At 42.3% G+C, this 24,801-nt stretch overlaps 1 protein-coding gene across 1 annotated transcript in view; it reads right to left on the reverse strand.

Annotated features, from left to right (window-relative positions):
• Positions 1-1,141: 1,141 nt before the first annotated feature.
• The window catches only part of jazf1a (JAZF zinc finger 1a), a 116,987-nt gene continuing 93,327 nt past the window's right edge, over positions 1,142-24,801 (reverse strand). Inside the window, exons 2-6 of the mRNA XM_060943190.1 lie at positions 21,893-21,965; positions 8,278-8,471; positions 7,758-7,927; positions 6,793-6,935; positions 1,142-5,251 (exon numbers count right to left, since the gene is read on the reverse strand). Of these exons, the coding sequence (XP_060799173.1) occupies positions 5,029-5,251; positions 6,793-6,935; positions 7,758-7,927; positions 8,278-8,471; positions 21,893-21,965 (803 nt within the window). The 3' untranslated portion in view covers positions 1,142-5,028. The remainder of the gene's footprint in view (positions 5,252-6,792; positions 6,936-7,757; positions 7,928-8,277; positions 8,472-21,892; positions 21,966-24,801) is intronic.

Consider the following 24,801-nt stretch of genomic DNA (forward strand, 5'->3'; position numbering starts at 1 on the left):
TGCCCAGGTGTTTGGAACTCTCCTATTTGAACTGACGCCGCCCAGAAGTCCCGCCCCTTCCATCAACTCCTGCACCTCACATTCTGTCAAAGTAACTGCAGAATATTTGAAATCATTGATGTAAAATAGGCGGCACGGTGGTGTAGTGGTTAGCGCTGTCGCCTCACAGCAAGAAGGTCCTGGGTTCGAGCCCCGGGGCCGGCGAGGGCCTTTCTGTGTGGAGTTTGCATGTTCTCCCCGTGTCCGCGTGGGTTTCCTCCGGGTGCTCCGGTTTCCCCCACAGTCCAAAGACATGCAGGTTAGGTTAACTGGTGACTCTAAATTGACCGTAGGTGGGAATGTGAGTGTGAATGGTTGTCTGTGTCTATGTGTCAGCCCTGTGATGACCTGGCGACTTGTCCAGGGTGTACCCCGCCTTTCGCCCGTAGTCAGCTGGGATAGGCTCCAGCTTGCCTGCGACCCTGTAAAAGGATAAAGCGGCTAGAGAAAATGAAATGATAATGATGTAAAATAATTAGACAGGTATAATCATTAACCTCAATTGACTATATTTATTAAGGATGCCAATGAAAATTGTTTGGCCAAAAGACGTCAAAAACAGCACTTTGTCAGAATTTTTGGCTGAAAGAGAAAGAAGTAAAGGATGAAAATTTTGAAATTAACACTAACACTTTCCAAACCCCAGTAGTGTCCTACTCCAATTCACGTGCGCGTATGTTAGGAATGCAGATGCTGCATATTTACTTGACATTTCTGTCCTTTCTGTTGTTCTCTTGGTAGATTACATTTAATACATCCATCTATCCATCCATTATCTGTAGCCGCTTATCCTGTTCTACAGGGTCGCAGGCAAGCTGGAGCCTATCTCAGCTGACTATGGGTGAGAGGTGGGGTACACCCTGGACAAGTCGCCAGGTCATCACAGGGCTGACACATAGACACACAACCATTCACACTCACATTCACACCTACGGTCAATTTAGAGCCACTGATTAGCCTAACCTGCACGCCTTTGGACTATGGTTGAAACTGGAGCACCCGGAGGAAACCCACGCAGACATGGGGAGAACATGCAAACTCCACACAGAAAGGCCCTCGTCGGCTGCTGGGCTCGAACCCAGGACCTTCTTGCTGTGAGGAGACAGTGCTAACCACAACATCACTGTGCCGCCCACATTTAATACAATAAAAGCGAATTTCCTCTTGTGATCTGAAGACTGTGGGTGTGGTATGCAGAAACCTAGCATCACGTTCTCAAAAAACCCCATCAGAAAGTGGGGTGTATATGCAGCATTGGTAATCTTACTCTGTAACACACATACACGTGAAGGAGTCTGTTCCCAACTGCACAGCGGCTAATATTGCTAACCTTCATGCTCCTGTCTTCTTCTTAAAGCTGAAATGCTCAAAAGGCTTCTTTTGATTTTTTTTTTTTTTTAATGGGCTCTGGACAATTAAATAATTCATGATTTTTTTTTTAGTGGTAAATCATGTGTACTGAGAACTCACTATTGCACAAGCCTATATAGAAACACCTGTACACCTGCTCCTTCATACAATTATCCGATTAGTCAATCATGCAGCAGCGCAAGCCATACAATCCTACAGGTACAGGTCAAGAGCTTCAGTTACTGTTCAGTTAAACATCAGAATGGGGGAAATCTGATCTCAGTGACATTGTTTGCTGGAAAAGGACCAGGTGACGTTGTTCCAGTCTTCATCTGTGCTCACTGTAGCCTCAGACTCCTGCTCTTGGCTGAAAGGAGTGGAACCTGATGTGGTCTGCTGCTGTTGTAGCCCATCCACCTCACGGTTTAGTTTTGTGCTTCCTGAGATTCTTTTCTGTTCATCACGTTTGTACAAACTGGTTATTTACGTTACCATAGCCTTCGTGTCAGCTTGAACGACTATGGACAGTCTCCTCTGATCCTCTCATGAGCAAGGTGTTTCTGCCCACAGAACTGCCACATCTGACACCAACAACCATGCCACGGTCACTGAGATCCCATTTCCCCCAATTCTCATGTCTGATGTGAATTATAACTGAACCTGTATCTGTGTGATTGTATGAATTATATATGCTGCTGCTACTTGAATGAGTAGGTGTACAGGTGTTCCTGTTAAAGTGGGTGGTGACTGGGGATAAAGTATTCACACCCCTTCACTTGTTATAGATTAAAATTAATATGGGTTACTTTTCTGGCCATTAATCTACACAGAATAATCCAGAATGCCAAAGGGGAAAAGATGCTTTAACGGGAACGGCCGACGCACCGGTGCGCCAATTATCACATGACAAACAAATGGCCCAATCAGCGACCTCAGCAATTTTGTCAATGTTTTATGCGATGTATGCTGAAAGTGCTGACTTCAGTCACCAGCTAGAACTTTGTTTGGTCTTGCTACTTCATATAAAAATGACGATACGATGAATTTAATAATGTAAATAAAATACTATTTTCAATAGTAGCCTGGAAAACTCAAGATGACCCTGACATCATGCCAGAGATTTCAACCCCTCAGGACACCAGGAGTGCAGACATGATTGTGCCACACAGCCCCCTCAACCTTTTCCAGCTCTACTTTTCACCAGCTTTAATGAAGGAAGTGTGCATCAACACCAACAAGTATGCCAAAAATGCACAGCTGAGCAGAAGTACACCTGGGAGGATGCTGGGGATGCAGAGTTTTCAAAGTTTGTTGGCCTTCTCAGTTACATGTCCCTTCTGTTACTGCAGAGTCTGAAAAGATTACTGGCGGCAGAACCACATTTTGTCTTGTGCCTTTTCCTCCCTCAGTAATGAAGAGGACCAGATTTGAGCTCATGTTCTGGAATCCGCACATCAGTGACCCAGAGGAGGATGCCAATAACAAAGAGAAAAAGGGGACACCAGGCTATGACATGCTGTTCCATGTTCAGCCACTGCTAGATGAGGTGGGTGCTGCATGTAAAGCCCACTACCACCCAAGGAGGGAGCTGGCCATTGATAAGAGGATGGTGGCTACCAAAGCAAAGACCAGCATGACTCAGTACATGAAGCAGAAGCCCAGAAAATAAGGCATAAAGCTCTTTGTGCTGGCTGATTCCAGTAATGGCTACATGGAACGTGTATGTCGGGAAGTCAAACAACAGCAGTGTTCATGGCCTGTCCTATGATTCAGTCATGAATCTGGGACACTTGGCTTACCTTAGTTATGGGTTCCATATTTACATGGACAACCAGCAGTAAGCTGTTTGAAGACCTGGCAGCCATGAAGTTTGGAGCCTGTGGCACATACAGGGAGAACCATAAGGAGTGTCCCCTTGGAAGTGATGCCCTGGAGAAAAACTCCACAAGAGGTACCATTCAGTGGATCAGGCAAGGGCCCAGCATCTTTGTGAAATGGATGGATGCACGGGAGGTGTCAACGTGCTCCACCATCCATCCTGCCTATGCTGGAGACACAGTGAAGAGCAGTGACGGGAAATGGGCGCTGACCAACATTCAGTGCCCTGCTCCCATCATTGCATACAACGATTACATGGGAGGTGTTGATCGCTTAGATCAGCTGCTTCAGTACTACTCCACTCAGGGAACAGCATGATGCTGGTACCACATGATGTTTTTGTTTTTGACAGTTGAAAATTAAAAAAAAAAAAGTTTAATTTGATATCCCGGATTCTGTGCAACTTTGTCTGGGTCCTACAAGCATTTTCATTGTAAAGAACAGTATTTAGCTACATTTTCTCTAATTTCTTCCTATTGGCCATATTATGGTACCAATCTATTTATAATTTGAAGGAAAAAAAAAATCAGTCTGTTTGAGGGTCTGAGAACAAAAAAAATCAATCAATCAATCAATCAATCAATCAATCAATCAATCGGATTTTCTGATTTTTATTCAGTTTTGGGCCTACTGTATTGAAATAGTAAAGTTAAAAACTGACTGTCTAGGATGTGCTGGAAAAAAATGATATGACACTTTTCTAAAGGCTTCATTTTCTAGACTAAAAGACGTAAAAAAAAAAAGACAAACATCCATTGTAACTAATTTAAAAATGTTTGCAAATTCATTAAAAATGAGAAACTAAAATCTCTCATTGAGCAACGGACTCTGCCCTTTGGCTAAGGCACTCCAGCTTGAGCTCAGATGAGTCCTGTTTGCTTTGATTATCTTGAGGTGTCTCTGGAACAGGACTAGAGTGTGACCGATTCAACTGATTGGACAATGTATATACACTGTACAGTGTGTTCATTTTACTATATTATATATTTAATTTAAAATGGTTTAGAAAGGCACACAGATGTGTGTGTGTGTAAGATCCAACAATTCACAGTGCAGGTCAGACCAAAAACCAAGCCATGAAGTGCAAGTAACTCTCTGTGAACCTCCATGATTATGCTTTGTCGAGATATAGCTCTGAGTGAGGGAATAAAACCATTTCTGAAGCTTTGAAATGTTCCCAGGAGCACAGTGAGCTTCATCATTGTGAAATGGAAGAAGTTTGGAACCACAAGGACTCTTCCTAAAGCTGACTGTCCAGCCCGACTCAGTAACCAGACCAGAAGGGCCTTGGTCAGGGAGGTGACCAAGAATTCAATGTGATCTCTAAAAGAGCTTGAGAAGTCCTCCACAGAGATGGGAGAACCTGTCAAAAGAACATCCATTTCCAAAATACTCCATCAGTCAGAAGTTTATGACAGCCAGACAGAAACCACTTATTAGTAAAAGGCATATGGTAGGAACCTGTTACCATGACAATGACCTAAAGCATACAACAAGACAACGCTGCAGTGACCAGAAGGACAAACAGAGAGGATTGAGGTGGCGCAAGAGCCGCAAATGTATGACCACTTCCTTGTTTAACTTTTGGAAGGGGGAGGGGGGCTTGATCCGCCTTTATGCAGACCAGAACGACCCAGTGCTCCATTCAAGTCAATACTGAGGTCTGTTTGTGATGCAAGGAGACACACCCATTTATGAGACTGGAACTGTTCCACTTGTGCTCCCATAGAGATGCATTATGTTACTCTATTTTGGTATATTCTAAGATCTTTGGGACAAGTCTCTGAATCCGACCTGAACCCCAGAGAACATCTCTGGATTTCTGTGGAACATCTGTGGATGGAACATCAGCTGAAGATGCAGTTCACAGATGCTCCACATCCAGTCTGATTGAGCTTCAGAGGATCTGCCCAAATCTAGGAGTGTAAAGTTGTAGAGACTTACCCAAGAAGACTCGAAGCTGGAACTGCTGCCAAAAGTGCTTCTACAAAGGACCGAATAAAGGCTCTGAATATGAATCTAAATTACAATTTTAGATTTTAAATACAATTTGCAAATATTTCTAAATACATTTTCATTTCATCAATGAGTTAGTGTTCAAATTAATGACCAAGAAAGTAAAATTTGATATACAGTATGTGTAGAAACCAAAGGGGTCTGATTGCGTTCTGAATCCATTAGGGGATTTATCAGGGATCTAACCAAATAAATTATTCAGATTGAACAGACAATAAATCCGAATACAGATCCAAACAGGTGGAGTATTCTTTTTTTTTTTTTTCAAAGAAAGCTTGCCAGAAAGTGACAGCTTAGGTGTGTGTTCCAAACAAAATAGTTTTTACTTTATTTTGGCCCTGTAGAGAATGGGTTGCCAAGGCTTGTGGTGAGGGTTGCTAGATTTCAAAAAATTTCATAATCTGTATCCATCTGTATCTCTACAAAATTAACAATTTAATGAATCTTTCAAAGATTGTAGATCTTATACATTTATTGTGTGTTGTTCTATGTTCTTAAATGACTGTTCTCTACCATTATTAAAAGAAAATCAACTTGTAAAATCATACAGGAATTAAAATGAAATGCTGCTTAAAGGACCCCATTTGGACTCGCAGCAGCACTGAGATTCTGACAGTATCTCCACTGAACGCCAATCTTTCTGGAATGTACCACATGTACAAACTGAAGTAAATCTGATCAAATAATATTAGTTGGCTATTAATGTCAACTGCAACCTAAATAATTTCCTAATTCGGGAACAATGTTGCTGTGTTGAAACATTCCTTGTTTTTTTCAGGCGTTTCCAGTGTTTACAGGTTTCCAGAGTTAACATGATTTTTTTATTTTTAATGTAAAAAAATGTAAAAATGCACAATTTACAGTACAGATCACACCCACTTTTGGTTTATGTCCAAATAGAAAAACAGATGTGAATATTTTCAGATACAGATACAGGAATTGTGTTAAAATATATACACACAGAATTCAAAAAGTTTTCAGACCCCTTCAGATTTTGCACACTATGCTAAAGATTTAATTTAAATGGTGTGTGTGTGTGTGTGTGTGTGTGTGTGTGTGTGTGTGTGTGTGTGTGTGTGTGTGTGTGTGTGAAAATTCATAAAAACAAACTAGTTACTAATACATGCACATGCTAAACATTTCTTTATAGATATTATATACATAGGTATAAATAAAAAATATAAACTTGTCAACTTAAGACTTCTTAAGCGCAGCTCTCAGCTTTGCTGAGCAGAACTACGGTATTTAGTTATAAATCAAAAATGATTATGAATGGTCATTCCAAGCCATTGTGTACTCAAATAATGATCCATTCTCACTACATGTAAAGAGGAATGATATGAAGGTTGTGCAAAACAGTACACACTTACAAACATATATAACTGTTTAAAAAAAAACAAAACAGAAAAGGAAACGTGTGCAGGTGAGTCACTTATAGGAAATGTGTGTTATACGTTTTGAAACAATATGAGTAGAGTGTGTGTGTGTGTGTGTGTGTGTGGTAATCACAGTGGGGGATGGAAGTTGATGGTATGGTGCCGAAGCCCTTGAGAGGTTTTGTAGCTTTTCCCACAGCGGCACTTGAAAGGCTTCCTCACGCGAATCTGTGTCCTGTGTCCGTTCTTCGCGTGATACTTTATACCATTCACGTTCTTCAACAAGAAAATGACAGTGAGTTAGACACACAGCCAATAACTATCCAAAAGCACAATTATTTGCATGATTACTTTGAGCGCATGAGCAAAAGTTTAAACACTGGGTTTGAAAAAACGTGTTGTATTTTGCTTATTATTAGGGACGCATCAATGCAATTAGTTCAGAACGAGTACGAGATGTTTTTGGTACCTGTGGGAATTTGTTAGCATTAAGCTCATAAACCATGTCACATAACTTGATGAGCACATTATTCAGTATTCTCTTTATACTCTCTTTAGAACTGGCCATGAAAAGTCTGCTTGGACCCCGCAGATTGCTATGCTTGGACCCCACAGATTGCTATTTATTATATGATAATTATTATAATTGTAATTATTATTATTGTTGTGGGGCGGCACGGTGGTGTAGTGGTTAGCGCTGTCGCCTCACAGCAAGAAGGTCCTGGGTTCGAGCCCCGGGGCCGGCGAGGGCCCTTCTGTGTGGATGTTTGCATGTTCTCCCCGTGTCCGCGTGGGTTTCCTCCGGGTGCTCCGGTTTCCCCCACAGTCCAAAGACATGCAGGTTAGGTTAACTGGTGACTCTAAATTGACCGTAGGTGTGAATGTGAGTGTGAATGGTTGTCTGTGTCTCTGTGTCAGCCCTGTGATGACCTGGCGACTTGTCCAGGGTGTACCCCGCCTTTCGCCCGTAGTCAGCTGGGATAGGCTCCAGCTTGCCTGCGACCCTGTAGAAGGATAAAGCGGCTAGAGATAATGAGATGAGATGAGATGAGATTATTGTTGTGATAACACTGTATATGGCTGTGTCTGCGTGTATACTTTGTATCTCTTCTTGCAGCCAGGCACCGGACAGGCAAAGGGCTTCTCGTCTCCTCCGTTCATGCACATGGAGCTCAGGATGGACTCTGAACTGATGGCACTCTCTGTAGTCCACGACTCATCACTGTCTGAGTCTTCATACTCAACCTCCTCTTCATCACACTCACTGCCTGAGGGCAGGACAATCATCATTACTCTGTTATAACATCAATGCACCAGACCATGCCGACATCATACAGTGTCCTTGTATCCCATCAGACACAAAACACACTTTAATGCTTCTTCTGTACTGGGCTCTGAATCCCTGTCTATCAAATGCTGTCAGTGCATAAGGCTCAAAGGTGCAAAAAAGATTTTAAAGCAGAAATAGTGAAAATGTAATATTTGCAAGATATTTCATTATGACTAATTTTTTTTTTACAGGTGAACTTTTCTCTGTTAATACGTACTGTATTTCTTTTCTGGAAACAGTTTCATGAAACAACAACAAAACAAAGTAAGTAGAATGAACAGCACACACCTGTGGGTGTGCTGCTACGGAAGGAAGATGAAGGAGTGATGGGCGGAGTCACAGGCGGGGTCAGACTGCCATTGCTATGACGAGGGGGTGTGGACATGTTACGGGAGACATTTCCGGTAACTGAAAGCCCCAGTTTTGGCTGCACCTTTTTCTTCTGGTTCTCCTGCTCCCTGCGTGCTGCTTCAGTCATGAATCTACACACACACACACACACACACACACACACACACACACACACACACACACACACACAGTGGGCTTGCAACACTTTCTGCACAACAGACTGTTATCCATCCATCCATCCATCATCTGTAGCCGCTTATCCTGTTCTACAGGGTCGCAGGCAAGCTGGAGCCTATCCCAGCTGACTATGGGTGAGAGGCGGGGTACACCCTGGACAAGTCGCCAGGTTATCACAGGGCTGACACAGAGACAGACAACCATTCACACCTACGGTCAATTTAGAGCCACCAATTAGCCTAACCTGCATGTCTTTGGACTGTGGGGGAAACCGGAGCACCCGGAGGAAACCCACTCAGACACAGGGAGAACATGCAAATTCCACACAGAACCCAGGACCTTCTTGCTGTGAGGCGCCAGTGCTAACCACTACACCACCGTGCCGCCCCACAGACTGTTATACATTACATAATTTAAAACATATTTTTGCCGTCCATTTTCACACAGTAACCCATAATGCCAAAGTGAAAACTACTTAATTTTTGCAAATTTATTTAAACTCAAAAACTGAAATTTCTTATTTAGATTCACATTCTTCAGAGCCTTCATTTGGTACTTTGCAGAAGCACTTTAGCAGCAGTTCCAGCTTCGAGTCTTCTTGGGTAAGTCTCTAAATACTTTACACTCCTGGATTTGGGCAATTTCTCCCATTCTTCCTTGCAGATCCTCTCAAGCTCAACCAGACTGGATGTGGGGCATCTGTGAGCTGCATCTTCAGCTGTCTCCACGGGTGTTCTCTGGGGTTCAGGTCTGAGATATTCCTGGGCCACTCAAGTATATTCAGAGACTTATCCTGAAGCCACTGCAGCGTTGTCTTGGCTGTACAATTCGAGTCGTTGCCATGGTGACCAGTGAACTTTCACCCCCGTCTGAGGTTGTGTGCTTCCTGGAGCGGGTTTTCTTCAAACACCTCTCTATATTTGGCTGCATTCATCCTTCCCTCTTTTCTGACTAGTCTCCCTATCCCTGGCACTGAGATGTACACCCATAGCATGATGCAGCCACCACCATGCTTCACTTTCGGGATGGTATTAGCCAGTCGATGAGCAGTACCTGATTTTCACCCTCATGCTCTCAGAGTCCTGTGATTGCCTGCATATGCCTTTTACTCAGGAGTGGCTTCATTCTAGCTTCTATACCACTGAAGGTCTGATAGATGGAGTATTTCTGATTGATGGAGTATTTTGGAGACGACTGTCCTTCTGGCAGGTTCTCCTATCTCTGTGGAGGACTTCTGAAGCTCTCAGAGGTGACATTGTGTTCTTCACCTCCCTGACTAACGCCCTTCTAGTCTGGTTACTGAGTCTCACTGAACAGTCAATGATGAAGCTCACTGTGCTCCTGGGAACATTCCAAGCTTCAGAAATGGTTTTATTCCCTCACTCAGAGCTATGGCTCGACAAAACATGATCATGGATGTTCATAGAGAGTTCCTTGCACTTCATGGCTTGGTTTTTGGTCTGACCTGCACTGTGAAGTGCTGGATCTTACACACACAGAGAGAGAGAGAGAGAGAGAGAGAGAGAGAGAGAGAGGTCAGTGTGCCTTTCTAAACCATTTTAAATATATAATATAGTAAAGTGAACACACTACAGTGTATATAAACCATGTTCTCCATAATTATTTAAATTATGTTTCCCATTTAAATTGTACATGTTTTAGTTGATTGGAGTGTGTAGGATCTTTCAAGCTGTAATCCATGACTTCCTGATTAACTGGGGAACAAATATGAGGTGTGACAGCAGCCAAATTCCCTTAGACATTTAGCAACATGGGAAAGATCAGAAAGCAAACCAAATGAGGGAGAAGAGTGTTGACCTTCATAAGTCAGGGAATGGTTATTTAAAAAATTTTTTATATATATATATATATATATATATATATATATATATATATATATATATATATACTTACCTGAAAGTGTCAATTTCTACTGTTAGGGCAATAATTAAAAAGTGGCCAACAACTGGAACTGTTACAAACTTGCCTGGAAGAGGACCCAAGTTTATTTGGTCCCCACACACAGTGAGGAGGGTAAGAGAAGCAAAAATAATCCCCAAGGATCACGGTTGGTGAATTACAAGAAAAAAGTTAAATCTTGGGGTTTCCAAGTCTCCAAAACCACCATCAGAGTCCACCTCCATACCAACAGATTATTTGGAAGGTGACAGAAAAAAAAGCCTTTTCTGTCAGTTAACCACAAACATAAGCACCTGAAGTTTGTGAAACACTACTACGACTTTGACTGGAACCGTGTTCTATGGTCTGATGGAACAAAAATTGAGCTTTTTGGTAATAAACACTCAAGGTGGGTTTGTTGTAAAAAGAAGTATGGTTATAATGAAAAGAACCTGATCTCAACTGTAAATTACGGTGGAAGTTCTATGATGTTTTGGGGCTGTTTTTCCTCCAAAGGCCTGGAAACCTTGTTAGGGAAAATGGCATCATGGACTCCATGAAATACCAGGACATTTTAAATCAGAATCTGGCTGCCTCTGTCAGGAAACTAAAACTGGGTCGTCATTGGATCTTCCAGCAGGACAGTGATATGAAGCATTATGTCCAAATCAACACAAAAAATGGCTTGCTGAGCGCAGAATCAAGCTTCCACCATGCACCCAGAGAAAACCCATGGAGACACGGGGAGAACATGCAAACTCCACACAGAAAGGCCCCTGTTGGCTGCTGGGATCAAACCCAGAACCTTTTTGCTGTGAAGCGACAGTGCTAACCACTACACCATCATGCCACCCACTGGTAAAGGGAGGCTGTACAAAGTGTAATGGCATATTTTCAAATTGGTTAAATAGCCATTAGATTGGACTTGATTATCACACTTCTTTGACTGGCTATCCAAGAAATTTTTAAATTGTACCTTTTTGGTTGAGATGGGATGATAAGCAGGCAGGTGAGTATGGCAGGCAAGCGGGTGAATATGGCAGGCAGGCAGGAGCAGGACAAACTAATAGTAGAAACTGGAGGACTCCAATAATCCAAACAAAGATAAAAAGACATCTAATTAAGTCAAAAATAACCTGTATAGCCTGTAAAGAACTTTTTTGTTGCTCAAGTCCTCAACTCCTTTGTTCAAGTAGACTGAGGTCACAGGTTAGTGGCAGCCATCTTATCCTTAAGGTCTACCAAAGGGCTATCAAACAAAGTCCTCAGGCAAAATAAAAGACCCAACATAACTAATCTGTACTCCAATAGTACATATTGAATCTAATTTTTAGTTTAAAACACAAAATGGCTCCTACGCAGCCGGCCCCTTATAGCAGCTGCAGGAAGTGAGCTATAATAAACAAAATGTAAATTTTCTAAAAGGAGCCATATACTATTTACAAAATTGTGTGTAAGAATCAGTGTATGCATCTGCATGTGAGTGTATGCCCGTGCACAAATTCAGGGAGGCCTCAAATCAGTCTTACCGTAGGTTGCGGGCCCTCTACCAGCAAACAGATCTTACTGACAGGTCTCTCAAGCTGGCTCATCTTTGTTTGAAGCCTTATGCTGCGAACCAACCCTTTGGAATCAGGAAGAGCGTCAATGATTCTGGCCAACATCCATGATCCTCTTGGTGCTGTGGCGTCAGCTACCAGCACAATGTCTCCTTCACAGAAGTTGCATCTGACACAAGACCACTTTTGCCGTGTCTGTAGAAGAGGAATATACTCTCTGACCCATCGTTTCCAGAATAAGGCCCTGTCCACACGGCAACGGATTCAGGTGAATCTGATAAAATTGTTTATTGTTTCGGCCTGGCGTCCACACGGCACCGGCATTTCGGGTGCCCCAAAACGAAATCTTTTGAGAACGGGTTCCAGAGTGGAAAAATCTGGCAACGGAGCCATTGCGAAGTCGTCTGGATGAGTAGAACGGATTTGTTTACGATGACGTCACAACCACATGTGCTTCACGCCGGGTAGAAGTGTAACGAACTCGATGCGAGTTGTCAACAAATCCTATAACTTGGTTCATGAAACGCGCTTACAAAATATTTTCACTGTGAATATTTATTGTGTAATGGTGCAAAGTGAGAGAGAGTGAGAGAGAATAGCCCTTAGGGCAGAGTCAATCCCGCCAGCAAAAATAGGGAAAAAAAAGGAGCGATCTCACCTCTTCAGATGTTGGTTTAAGTCCGACAATACATTCCTCAAAAAGGGCGTAGAAGAATAAAGTAATCCATCAACGTGTAGCATTCAATTTATTCCGGACCATTAAAGAATTCTGGAGGATATCAGAATGTTGGCGTACCAGCTTCCATCTACCCCCCGTTCATTCCTCTTTCTGTGTCTCCATTCAAAAAATGAGCACGTGATTTAAAGGGACTATATCCATAGGATAGCGAGTGAGAAAGTATGTGCGTGTGACAGTGACAGGGATAGTCACTGTGCGCATGCGCAGTTATGCGCATGCGTCTACTTCTATTGTTCTGGTGTCTCCGATGGGACCATCTTACAGCGCACCTAGAGGTGTGGCATGTGTATTGCATCGTTTTCAGCAAGCGTTGCGTTGCCATATGGACCTGAAATTTAACTGATCCGTTGCCCATGTGGACGCGATATTTAAAAAAAAATCTCGTTGCCGTTGTCGTGTGGATGTAGCCTAAATCCGCAATGTATTGTGTCTGCCTCCAGTGACGTCTGGCAAAGGTCTTCTTTCACAAACGATCCTGGAGGAAGAACTGGCTGCACCTTAAGTTGCAGTAAACGGTTAGGTGTTAGTGGTTCAAAGTCATTTGGACTGTCAGAGACGGTTGTGAGTGGATGGCTATTTAGAATGGCCTCAGCCTCACACATTACAGTCTGAAGGCCCTCATCATCCAGATGCTGTTGACTGGTGATTGACTGGAGTACTCTTTTGATCATGTGAATGAGCCTCTCCAATATTCCTCCATAATGGGCACCATGGGGTGCTCCTTTTGGAGCAGACTCTGTTCAATCTGTTGTATGTTCCAGGATTTCAGAGCCTCTTTTAGTTCCTTTTCCGTTGCAACAAAATTTGTTCCATTGTCCAATCACAGTTCAGACACCTGCCCTCTTCTGGCAATGAAACATATGAAGGCATGGATACAAGAATCAGTATCAAGTGAATTTGCAACTTCCAGATGTATAGCACGGCTGGTAAGACACGTAAAAATCACTCCATAGTGCTTCAAAAGGCTACGGCCTTGTTTGATTTCCAGTGATCCAAAATGATCAACCCCTACATGAGTAAAAGGTGGAAGGTCAACCTATCAACAGGAAGGTCTGCCATTTTCTGTTCACCTACACCGGAGCTGAATTTTCTGCATGTTGTGCATTCATGAATGACCCTTCTGGCCAAAGCATTGGCACAAGGAATCCAGTACCTTTGTCTGAGTCAGGAAAGCATGAAATTCCTTCCACTGTGTCCAACTTCATGATGGATATGCTGAAGTAAGAGCTTGGAAACATGGTCTTTAGGGAGGATCGCAGGATGTTTTTGTTAGCTGGGCATTGCCATTTTGCTGAGACAGCCACCGACCCTCAAGATGCCAACGTTAAGAAAAGGATCCAACCTGAAGATGATGCTGTTTCTACTCACACACTGCATACCTCTCTGCAAACAAGCCATCTCTTTTGGAAAGCCTTGCCTCTGGCAAAACTGTACAATTGCCACCCCAGCATTTTCCAGGTCACTGACTGATAGCATATATGGACCAGTTTTTTCTTGTTTCTGTTTTCTTGTGACCATAACATGCTTGTTTTGATCTTTGTCTTTCTTGCATTTTTTAGCAAGACCCAAAAGAATAGACTTCAATCTGAGGAGCCATGCCACAGCTTTCTTGAGCTTTATCCATGTTTACATGTAATTCATCAGGTTAGTAGTAGCATCACAGTTTTCCTTCATAGCAACATTAACACTGACAACTCCTTTTCTCAATTCAGGGTGATCTGGAAACAAGACAAGTTCAACAGGAGGGTCTGGCCAGCACTGAGGTAGTTCCTTTAAAAATTCTGGGCCATTGATCCAAGTCTTTCCTTTCAGAAAAGCATCCACATGCAGTCTCCGGGAGGAATAAATCAGCAGGATTCAGTTTTGTTCCTATGTACTTCCACTGAGACACTTCTGAGGTACTTCTGATGATGTTCACACGATTGGCCACAAAGGTTTGGAATCTTCTGCTTTCATTTCAGATGTACCTTAGAACAGTCATGCTATCTGTCCAAAAAAAGAGATGCTTCCAAATCCATTTGCAACTCCTCAGACAGCATCCTGTCCATATGTACTGCCAGAACAGCAGCAGTAAGCTCCATCCGTGGTGTGGTCATCAGCTTTAGAGGCACAACTTGGGCCTTTCCTATTAGAAAGGTGACGTGGACCTTGCTGCAGCTGGTCAATCTCAGGTAGGTAACTGTACCATACCCAACTTTACTTGCATCGCAGAAATGGTGCACCTGTGTCATTTTGACACTTCCAAAGTTGTCTGGTACAAAACATCTGCTGACCTTGAATTCCCTCACTCTTGGAAGATGTTGCCACCATTTCTTCCAGGCTTGAGCATGGACTTCTGGCAATTCTTCATCCCATCCAATGTTCAGCTTGCATAACTCCTGTAGAACACATTTTGCTGTAAAGGTGTGAGGTGGGGCGGCACGGTGGTGTAGTGGTTAGCGCTGCCGCCTCACAGCAAGAAGGTCCTGGGTTCGAGCCCCGGGGCCGGCGAGGGCCTTTCTGTGTGGAGTTTGCATGTTCTCCCCGTGTCCGCGTGGGTTTCCTCCGGGTGCTCCGGTTTCCCCCACAGTCCAAAGACATGCAGGTTAGGTTAACTGGTGACTCTAAATTGGCCGTAGTGAATGTGAGTGTGAATGGTTGTCTGTGTCTATGTGTCAGCCCTGTGATGACCTGGCGACTTGTCCAGGGTGTACCCCGCCTTTCGCCCGTAGTCAGCTGGGATAGGCTCCAGCTTGCCTGCGACCCTGTAGAAGGATAAAGCGGCTACAGATAATGAGATGAGATGAGATGAGGTGTGAGGTGCAAGGAATCCAAGTGGATCATGTATGGAACTGACCATGGACAGAATTCCATGCCTACTACATGGACGCTCTTTGATGGTCACCTGAAATGTGAAGGCATCTTCCTTGACACACCATTGCACACCCAGTGCTCTCTCAATTGGTAAATCATCAATGTCAAGATTCTTTATATCCTTTGCCCTTTCAGACTCAGGAATGGAGGTCAGGACAGCTTTATTGTTACTAATCCATTTGGTCAACTTGAAACCTCCAGTTGCACAGAGTAACTTCAACTCCCTGCAGAGCTTAATAGCATGGCTTTCTGCATCAACAGCTTTCAGCAGATCATCCACATAAAAGTTGTTTTTGACTATGTTAGTTGCTTCAACTGAGAAGCACCCTATGTTATCCTCAGCTGTCCTCTTCAAGGCATAACTTGCACAGCTGGATGATGTTGCACCAAAAAGATGTACCACCATCCTGTATTCTTTCAGTGGTTGACTGATATCCCCATCAGGCCACCAAAGGAAGCGCAGGAAGTTCATGTGATGAAGTGGGACATTCACTTGTGGGAACATTTTTTCCACATCAGCCATGATGGCAATTCTGCCCAGGCGAAAGCGGACTAAAACTCCAAGTAAGGTGTTTATAAGGTTGGGGCCTTGAAGAAGCTCAGTATTCAGTGAGGTCCCTTGATAAGCTGCGGAGCAGTCAAACACCACACGCAAACTCCCCTTCTTCGGATGAAACACGCCATGATGAGGTATGTACCACACCTTTCCATTTTCCTGTTTCAGTTGGGCTTGTGGCATAAGTTCAGCATGTCCACTTGACAGAACGGTGTCCATAAAGGCTATGTATTCCCTGTGAAAGTCACTGTTCCTCTGAAACTTCCTTTTGAATGACAAGGCACGTTGCTCTGCCAGGAGACGATCGTTTGGTACTGTAGGATTGTTGTTCTTGAATGGCAAAGGTAACTGATAGTGTCCATTAACCATCTTCACAGAGCTTTCCATTATTTGCATGTATCTGGTGTCTTCAACTGACATTTGCTTCTTTTCCTCAAAACCCTTTTCAGGGAAATCATGGTTGCACTGCTGAATTAGAAGCTCACTCAGTTTTTCAACAGATATCCTATGCACATAAACATGTTTTTGACCTTGCTTGTTGAAGCATGCATCATCACTATGGAGAAGTCCATTCACCACCCAACCTAGCACTGTCTTGATAGCAAAGGGCCCATTACCCTGGCTATTGATGATCCTCCAAGGTTCCATTAATTTGGGTGCATTTATCCCTATAAGGAGGTCAATTCCAGCATCAATTTTGGGTATCCGGACATCCTGAAGATAGGGCCGTTTCCTAACATCTTGTCTAGGGATGTGTTCCTTGCTGACTGGAATTTCTTGCTGAGTGAAAACTTTTGGTAGGTCTATGAAGTCCTTACCCTCCAGATTACACACTGCCAGGCCCTTGACTACTAGGCTGTTCACAGTTGTTGTTTTTTTTGCCCCACTGTGCACAGAAGTATCTGTGTGTTCTTGCTATTGGCATTCAACTTCCTTCTAAGCTGTTCTGTGCAAAATGTTGCCGAATTCCCTAGGTCAAGGGAAGCATATGTCTGGACTACGTGATAGGAGTTGTTTAGTTTGACTCAAACTGGTATGATTGCGAGAGCGCATTGCTTATCACTACAGTCAACTATGTCAGTCTTCAATGAAACCAGTCCACTGTTTATGGTCCTTTCAGGAGCACTGCCAGCATCAACAATATTCTGGCCTTCCTTTTGCGGTATGTGCAAGATGGTAGGATAGAGTTTTGAGCACACTGAACAGGTTTGTCTGTTTTTACAATTCCGACTCATATGCCCTTTAACCAGACAACCAAAGCAGACGCCTTTAGTCTTCAACAGATCGACTCTTGCATTATAAGACTTGCTCATCACCTCTTGATAAGATGCAATTTCATGTCCACCATTGCAGACACAACAGAGCATGTTGCTATTGGATACCTTGGACACTTGCATTGTGCTCCCTGCAGTAGAACTCTCTGCATTGTCCTTTGGCACTGCCAATACAGTTGTGGCAAAACTGCTCCCTCTGCTCTTTTGTTTGGGACGGGCTTGGTGGTGCTTGCGGTTGCCTTTGGTGCCCTTTTGGCTACAGAGGCATCTTGCAAGTTACCAAAAATGGGGTCTTGTAAAATCCTGGCCTGCCTTTCCAGGAAATGGACAAGATCACCAAATGTGGCTCTAGCTCCTGTTTGTTCCTTAATGTCAAAGGCATGTGATCTCCATTTTTCCTTTAGTTTGTAAGGCACCTTTGAGATAAGAAGCCTAAGACTTGATGGAAGATTTAGTTCATCCATGTATCTCATAGTGCACATCACATTGCAGCATCCACGGAGGAAAAGAGCATAACTGTGCAAAGCATCTCCATTGTCTGATCGGATATTGTTCCAATTCAAGGCTTTGTCTATGTAAGCACTAGTGATCTTGAATTCATCCCCAAAGTGCTGTTCTTTGCCTCTGCATAACCCCTTTCTGCATCCATATGAAGGCAACTTCTCACCAGCTCCTTAGGCTGTCCAGATGTGTACTGTTCAAGAAAATATAACCTGTCTAGGCTACTGCTGGTGTTTCTTTCAATACAATGTTCAAATGCTTGCATAAACGGTATGAAATTAAGAGATTCACTACTGAATATAAGCATGGTCCGAGGTGGAAGAGAAGTCATCTTTTGCTGCTGTACAATGAGCTCAGTGATTGCACCCAAGTTGTTACTGCTGGATGTTGAAGGCGCAAGTGGTGAAGTGCCTGCAGCATTTTGACTGGTCTGGCCCAGTGGTATTGTTTGAACAGGCCTTTGAGACCTCTTTGGCCTTGTAACTTGATATAAAACGTTTTGCAGAGGCGTTTTGGGTATTACAGGGATCCTGGCATATTCCACTGGTGAAGATTCAGGATGAAGATCCTTGACTCTGTCATAATGACTCTCCAAATATGCATTCATGCCATCTCCAGGTTCCTCTGAAAGTTCTGTGGAGGTAAGCTTAGAATTTGTAGGCTCAACATCAATATCCTGCAACACTTGCACTTTAGCATGCACAGCAGCCAGCTCTGTTTCCCAGTTCAACTCTTTCCATTGCATTTTCCACTGCAACTCTTTCTCTTTCCAAAGCGTGTTTTTTTCTGAAAAGCTGCAGTGCGCTGCAGCAGGGCTGCCCTTTCGGCTTCAGCCTTTAGACATGCAGAGGACACTGATGAAGATTTGGAGGCACAACTTACAAGAGACCGTGATTTGTTTTCTTTACCAATATTGGATATGCTATCCAAAGGACACACTGCAGTTTGTGGATCATTTTGAGAACCTTTCCATGTTTCTACGTCATTCAGAAATGTTTCAAAGGTTTGCATTCTTGGCTGATGCCATTCATCATTATCAGCTTTCTTTTCTGCCTCATCAAGCACTTCTTGGACAAACTGATAAGCATCTTTAAACTCATCTAATGCCTGATGAAACTATTCAAGGCCTGTGTTAACAGCTTCAACATCTCCATTATTTAATGACTCCTTTAGTACATTCATTTTGCATGTACACACACCGAGTTTTCCTCTGCGTGTTCCGCAAAGCTGCTGAAATATTTTATCAGCCATATTTCAGGTTATCAATTAACAAAAAAATAATAAATATACTTCAAATTTTTTAATTCAAATTCTTCAGAATGTTCAAACTTCAGCACAGTACAATTGCGTCTTCACATTCACTTCAATATTTTCACAAACATGGATTAAAATCATGATAAACTCAAATGAGTTTCAAACAGTAAACCATTCCAAATCCAATGTCAAACAAAAGGCTACTCCAATAGTAAACTGATTTCAAAGATTTCAAAAATGAACACACAAAAGGATCCAAAACTTTAACTCAACTTCTTCAAACCAAGCTTCCAACACTTCAGTTGCAGTCCAACAAAGGTCCATACTTTCCAAACAATTCAAAGCATTGCATTTCCAAGTAGCAGAAGCGATGGCAAACGTTCTTTACCATTTTTGTAATGGCGTATTTTCAAATTTCCAAACTGGTTAAGTAGCCATTCAATTGGACTTGATTATCACGTTTCTTTGACTGGCTATCCAAGACATTTTTAATTGTATCTTTTTGGTTGAGATCAGGGCTGGACAATATGGACAAAATTTCATATCTCGATATCGATATGATATGATATGACTACGGGTTCGATAAAAACCAAGCATTTTTCAGAAAAATAAAAACATAATACAAAAAAAATGTGGAAAGTGCAGTTTTATTTTTAAGAACTCACTGCCAGGCATCAACATTAACATAAATTACAAATAAATAAATTACAAATCAAACATTTTACTGTAGCTCTGCTTTAACAATAAATAACAAATGCAGCAGCTGGTGGAACATTGAAAGTGCACTGAAGTGCAACATCTTATATTCTTCAAAAGATCGCATAACTGTATGCAGAAAATGCATTTATATGCATTATAACTCATTATAGAGTTTCGGAATGGCCACTTGATTAAAATGTGTTCGGGATGGTATTTTATAACGCTTGTCCAGCGTCCGAACCATTTTTTTAAAGCCCTCTTTCGAGACGGTGTACACAGGAACCATGTCTTTTGCAATGTGGTATGTTATAGCGTCTGTAATTTCTTTATGTCTGGTGGACGTCGACTCGTATGGTGTAACGCAACTGAACGCATCAGCAATCAAACTTTGCTTTGGCTTATTTTGGGATGACTGAGAAGTCCCCGGTGTTTCTCTCATTGTCATACACTCTTCGTGCAGCACGCGATGGTGTTGTTTCAGGTGGTGAAACATGTTTGTTGTGCTACCTTGCTTCGTCGCAATTTTTGCTAAGCACGACCTGCACAACACCTCACTCTGGTTAACATCGTCCTTTTTGAATCCAAAATACCTCCAAATAATGGAGGATGATTTATGTTTTGGCACCAAGTCAGAGTCTGCACCGCCACCAGCCACGTTATCTTCCGCACTCATTTTCTTTCTTTCTTTTTAATTTCCCCGCTGTGTCTGTAGTGTGTGTCTCCGTCACGTCGGTCTCCGTCTCCCTCACTCCCGCCCTCATATGTTTGTCATTGGTTGGCTTCAGCTGTTGATCCACAGCAAGCATGAAATAAGGTTTGTGGTTGGCTGGCCTTAGCGGTGCATTCAAGGGCAATCGTAAAAATGATGTTTGCTGTGACTGCCAGAGCTGTACATGCAGGGCGAGCGCGGGGAGGGGAAATCTATATCGTCTATATCGTTGCTTTTTCGATAATAATATCTTGAATGTTCATATCTAGATATAGATACGATAACGATATATCGTTCAGTCCTAGTTGAGATGGGATGATAAGCAGGCAGGTGAGTATGGCAGGCAGGTAGGAGCAGGACAAACAAATAGTAGAAACTGGAGGACTCCAATAATCCAAATAAAGATAAAGACATCTAATTAAGTCAAAAATAACCTGTAAAGAACTTTTTTACTGCTCAAGTCCTCAACTCCTTTGTTCAAGTAGATTGAGGTCAAAGGTTAGTGGCAGCCATCTTACCCTTAAGGCCTACCAAAGGGCTATCAAACTAAAAGTCCTCAGGCAAAATAAAAGACGCAACATAACTAATAATCTGTATTCCTATAGTACATATTGAATCTAATTTTAGTTTAGACACAAAATGGCTCCTACACAAAGTATTAAATGCAGGGGTACCAATAATAGTGGCACGTGTTTTTGTTGAAAATAATTATTTCTTGATGAGGGATTTGTTTTTATCTGAATAAATGTATTTCAATTAAAGGTTGGATTTTTCTCATTTTTTCAGTTTGAGACGAAGCGACTTCACCAAAAAGGTGGATTTTATTCTAACCCTTTTTGCTAATCTTTACGTGTGTGTGTGTGTCAATCTTACTTTGCAGTTTATAGTTTATAAAGGAGAAAAAATTATTTTTGTGTCAAGCCATGCCTGCTGTTATTTCATGTATCATATTACACACTTTGGTTTTCTTCTTAAGGATGAAATGGATTCAAAAGTGTAACAACTTGCTGTAAGTGTAGACAAACAACAAAAGGTCTGAAAAGGTATCTACACACTCTGTGTACGTACAGTTTGATGGAATTTATGTTAATGTGAGTTGGGAGAATTTTATTAATGGACTCAAACAGAACTTTCTAGATCTCAAATAAAATTTAAAATTTGAAAGAAAATATTTCAAATGATTAACACACTCATAATCTGCCTTTGTAAATAGAATTAGGTATACATATCTTTTTTCCCCACAAAGATTGGCTTAACAGCGTATTAAACTTTAACGTGTTATTACGTATTATAAATGTGTTAACTCTAATGAATCATTAAACACAAACACACCTGTTAATGTAGCTCAGTGCAACATACGTGGGCTGCTGCAGCTCCTGTTTCTCCAGCACTCTAGGATCCGTATCTGTAATACATGCAGTGAGACAGGAGCAGTGGGGGATTTAATTGCAAATTAATTAAATACTAAATTAACATAGCTGCAAGCAGTGATTAAGGGGCCAAGCATTTTCTGGGCCCATCGCTTAGCAACAGAGAAAGATCAGGCGCCACTGGGACCATCAGCACTCATGCCCAATACACTCCATCTGATCACAATACGTCAAGCAAATCAAAAATCTGAGAAACAGATTTGGCTCAGGATGCTCTGATCCAAACGCTGTGATGAGAAGACAAAATTTGTAGGAGAAGAATTTTTTTTTATTCAAAATGGCAGAAATTAACAGTGATGTCCACTGAACTCTATGTGATATCAATAATCAAAGAAAACTGGAAATATTTCTCTGACGATGTGTCATAGAGTTATTATTGCATACATTTGTCCAAATCTGCACTGTTGGTGGCACTACACACCAAAATGTTGGGTGTACACCAACATTTCTGTGAAGGAAGCTGAGACTGTCCTCTATCATTGTACCAAACTGAACAAAGAGATATGTGGCTTGCCATAGACTACCATACAATACTAACATAAGAAGAAGAAGAAGAAGAAGCAGACACTGAGCTACAGTGGGTCGCCTTTGGTGCTTGGCCCCTAAATACAAGATGAAGGCTCGATTTCACATAAGAAGAAAAAAAGGAAAGACTGTTGGTTAAAATGTTTATCTGCTTCGTTGAGGTATTACTGTGAGTTTAGACATAAAATTATGCCATTTCACCCCCACTCCCCACATACACACACACTTTCCCACATTGCCTGAGACAGCAGGTAACTTCCACTGCTTGAGGCAAACCAGCCCAATCCTAAATCGTGTGTGCGTGTTTCTCTGGCTACAAATTGTGTGCTGTGACTGCCTCCATGTGGAACTCTGTGGAACTTCATCATAATAAAACAAGATGTCACATATTGATAGTGCGAGCACACACACAGAAACGTGTGTATGTATCCAGTAATTGCAAATAGGTAAATTTTTCAGATTAGTGACCAGTTGCAGTTTCTCAGGTGTTTTTGCATCCAGGTTGCATGTGCACCTCTTTACAAACACCAAAGGGCTCTACAATTTATTTGCCCATCTTAAAGCCTAAGATTAAATATTTGTGATTAATTATTCTGTAAATACAGTCAATCTTCGAGCAAGAGGTATGAGTGAAGAATATCAGTTTGACTGGTCCTAAGAGTTTACAGGGTTAAAAACTTGGAACAGAGGGAATGTGTGAGAGAAAAGAAATACTTCAGTGCAGTTTTACTGCTAACTACCAAAGAACAAATACGCCACCTTGTGGTGCAGAAAGACACACATGGAAAATGGAATACACACTGTACACACCAGTTCGAAGGTGTAGGTGTGTGTGTGTGTGTGTGTGTGTGTGTGTGTGTGTAAAAGCCTGGTATGGCATGGGGCAGCAGGCTTGTTTTCCAGATGGCTAATTAAAAATCACTGTAGTGTTTAAACGTGTGTGAGATCAGCAGGTCCCCGGATGGAGGGGAAGAGGGACGAGCTAAAACAGAGCTGTAATTATATTTTCCAAAGCACAGCGGTGCACAACACTCCTGCAGGAAGCTGCAAGAATACAAACACAAGCAAAGAACACACACATGCGCGCGCACACAGTGCAGGCTGGTATGAGGGAATTTCCTCTGCATCTCACTATTCATTCATTCATTCATTATCTCTAGCCGCTTTATCCTTCTACAGGGTCGCAGGCAAGCTGGAGCCTATCCCAGCTGACTACGGGCGAAAGGCGGGGTACACCCTGGACAAGTCGCCAGGTCATCACAGGGCTGACACATAGACACAGACAACCATTCACACTCACATTCACACCTACGGTCAATTTAGAGTCACCAGTTAACCTAACCTGCATGTCTTTGGACTGTGGGGGAAACCGGAGCACCCGGAGGAAACCCACGCGGACACGGGGAGAACATGCAAACTCCACACAGAAAGGCCCTCGCCGGCCCCGGGGCTCGAACCCAGGACCTTCTTGCTGTGAGGCGACAGCGCTAACCACTACACCACCGTGCCGCCCTGCATCTCACTAATTGGCCTATAAAAGTCTAACACACACACACACACACACACACACACGGTATAACCAACACTTCAAAGGCTTTGTGAATATTATTTTTGCATTCTTTACCATAACCTTTGTGAAAGTGCTACTGAGATCTGAAACAGTCAATCTCATTGCTACAAAGACAAGATCTTCAATTTCCTGAACTTCAAAAGATTATGTACTCACAGTATACAACGGTATCACTTGAAAAAAAGCAAAAAGGTAGAACTTGAGGTTAACAGCATGGACGGGGGTGTCTGCTGCCAACATGTCTCGTCCTTCTTGTTACTAATATGTATGCCTCAAATACTCTTAAAACAGATAGGAAGCTATTGAAGAAAAACTATTTCAGACATTTGACCTTACTGTGACCTTGACCTCATTTGCATCAATTCCCACATCTATCTGCAAGGTTCAGAGATAACTGCATAAAAATCCTAAAAACATTCAATCACTCGCTCTTGAGATACCACACCAACAAAAATTTCAGATAGACGTGCAGAACCATCATAGCCCCACCACCTAGTGACGAAAAAATCAACGTGACTATATGAGACCTTCTGTATTTGGTTTTCTACTGAATTCAATTTCATACTTTATCGAATTAAACAGCACAGAAACGAATAAAGATTTGGTGAAGGACACATCCCTGGAAAAAAAATGAAAGGAAATAAATTACTTAAAACAATCAGTGCTTTGTGAATAAAATGATACTGCTTGTGTGTTTGTGTGTTGATTGCGATAGC

Source organism: Neoarius graeffei, chromosome 16 (assembly GCF_027579695.1).
Source record: "Neoarius graeffei isolate fNeoGra1 chromosome 16, fNeoGra1.pri, whole genome shotgun sequence".
NCBI lineage: Eukaryota > Metazoa > Chordata > Actinopteri > Siluriformes > Ariidae > Neoarius > Neoarius graeffei.